Below are 1,333 nucleotides of genomic sequence, written 5' to 3'. Positions count from 1 at the left end.
TGGGAAGAAAGTGGCAGCAGCTGCTGACGAAACGTCAACACCTCTAAATTGTGGGAATTGTCTCTCAAATGAAAACATGAGCCAGAAGGATGGTCGGCTAGAGTGTATAGCTTCTGTGAACAAACTGACACCTGAGGGATTGCTATCTAGATACAATAATTTTGCATTGTATCGAGTTAAGACAGCCCAACCCTTTGCTGATAGAAATAATGATCAATTTATGATGAAACAATTTAATTAGCGCTAAGAAAGTGCAATTCCAAAAATAGATTAAAAAAATATTAGCATAAGTCCTAATACGCTAATTATTAGCGCTACAGGGGACTAGTGCCGATGTGGAAGCACGATCCGTACTGTCAGCTCATTTGCGCATGGGCAGCCAGTGCCCACCAGATACAAACAGTATATATGGAGAACCTGAAATTGTTGCGACCCGACCAGAGATAGGCAAATGAATGATCAGTAAAAGACGCTCAAAAGGAGCCAAAAAAGAGTTGATTGCTTTTTCACTTTATTTTACAAAAAAAAGGCACTACATGTTCACTTAATAATTGTAGAAAGTATAAAAGATGTTATATGCGTTTTTACAAAGCCCAAAATGCAAAAATACAAGTATCAGATGGGTCTGTGGCGACCGAAAACGAGTCAGGTTATCCATCAGTGTTGTCTGTCTCACCATCCAAAACGAGACACCAGCTTGCTCTGATCATCCAGATCTTTCTGCACCTTCTTTCTCATGTAGAAGATGGGACAGTCGCGGCTGCAGACAGGAGTGAGCCAGTGTTACTGTCGTTCAGCGGTGGTTAAAGTAAAGCACGTGTATTTCGTCTGTACCTGGTGCAAAGCACATCCTCATGGAGGGAGCCCTGGCAGCGCTGACACTGAGTCCACAGCCGAGAGAATCGCTCTTCTAATGCATTCAGGTGAAAGATCTGTGGATGATACCATACCATGCCATTTTTATTTATAAAGCACTTAAAACGGCACAAGGGCAACCAAAGTGCTGTACAAGAGAAGAGACATATCAAGGACAGAGTAAATTACACTAGTTTTCAAATACAAAGCATCTGAAATTACAGCGCATAGTTTAAAGTAGACATATTACGCTTTTAAATCCTTCCTTTTCACATTTAAAATCATTCAGTTGGGGTGTCCTAATGCATCTCAGCAATCCAGGTAAAATCCAGGTGTTTCGGAGAAACTGAGACGTTTATTTTCTAAACATGATGTCCCAGTGGCTTTCAAACCCCAACACACATTACGGCAAAGGCTGGTTCACCCCAAAGATCCGGTGCCCCGGCACAAACAGAGCAATATTGTATATGCTGTGAAG

The 1,333-nt window shown here is 41.6% G+C and overlaps 1 protein-coding gene across 1 annotated transcript in view; it reads right to left on the bottom strand.

Annotated features, from left to right (window-relative positions):
- Window positions 1–489: 489 nt before the first annotated feature.
- The window catches only part of pold1 (polymerase (DNA directed), delta 1, catalytic subunit), a 16,700-nt gene continuing 15,856 nt past the window's right edge, over window positions 490–1,333 (bottom strand). Inside the window, exons 26-27 of the mRNA XM_014023229.1 lie at window positions 835–932; window positions 490–760 (exon numbers count right to left, since the gene is read on the bottom strand). Of these exons, the coding sequence (XP_013878683.1) occupies window positions 673–760; window positions 835–932 (186 nt within the window). The 3' untranslated portion in view covers window positions 490–672. The remainder of the gene's footprint in view (window positions 761–834; window positions 933–1,333) is intronic.

This window comes from Austrofundulus limnaeus, unplaced genomic scaffold (genome assembly GCF_001266775.1).
Source record: "Austrofundulus limnaeus strain Quisiro unplaced genomic scaffold, Austrofundulus_limnaeus-1.0 Scaffold361, whole genome shotgun sequence".
Classification (NCBI taxonomy): domain Eukaryota; kingdom Metazoa; phylum Chordata; class Actinopteri; order Cyprinodontiformes; family Rivulidae; genus Austrofundulus; species Austrofundulus limnaeus.
Note: the sequence above shows the minus strand (reverse complement) of the source record. Positions and strands in the feature narration are given on the sequence as shown.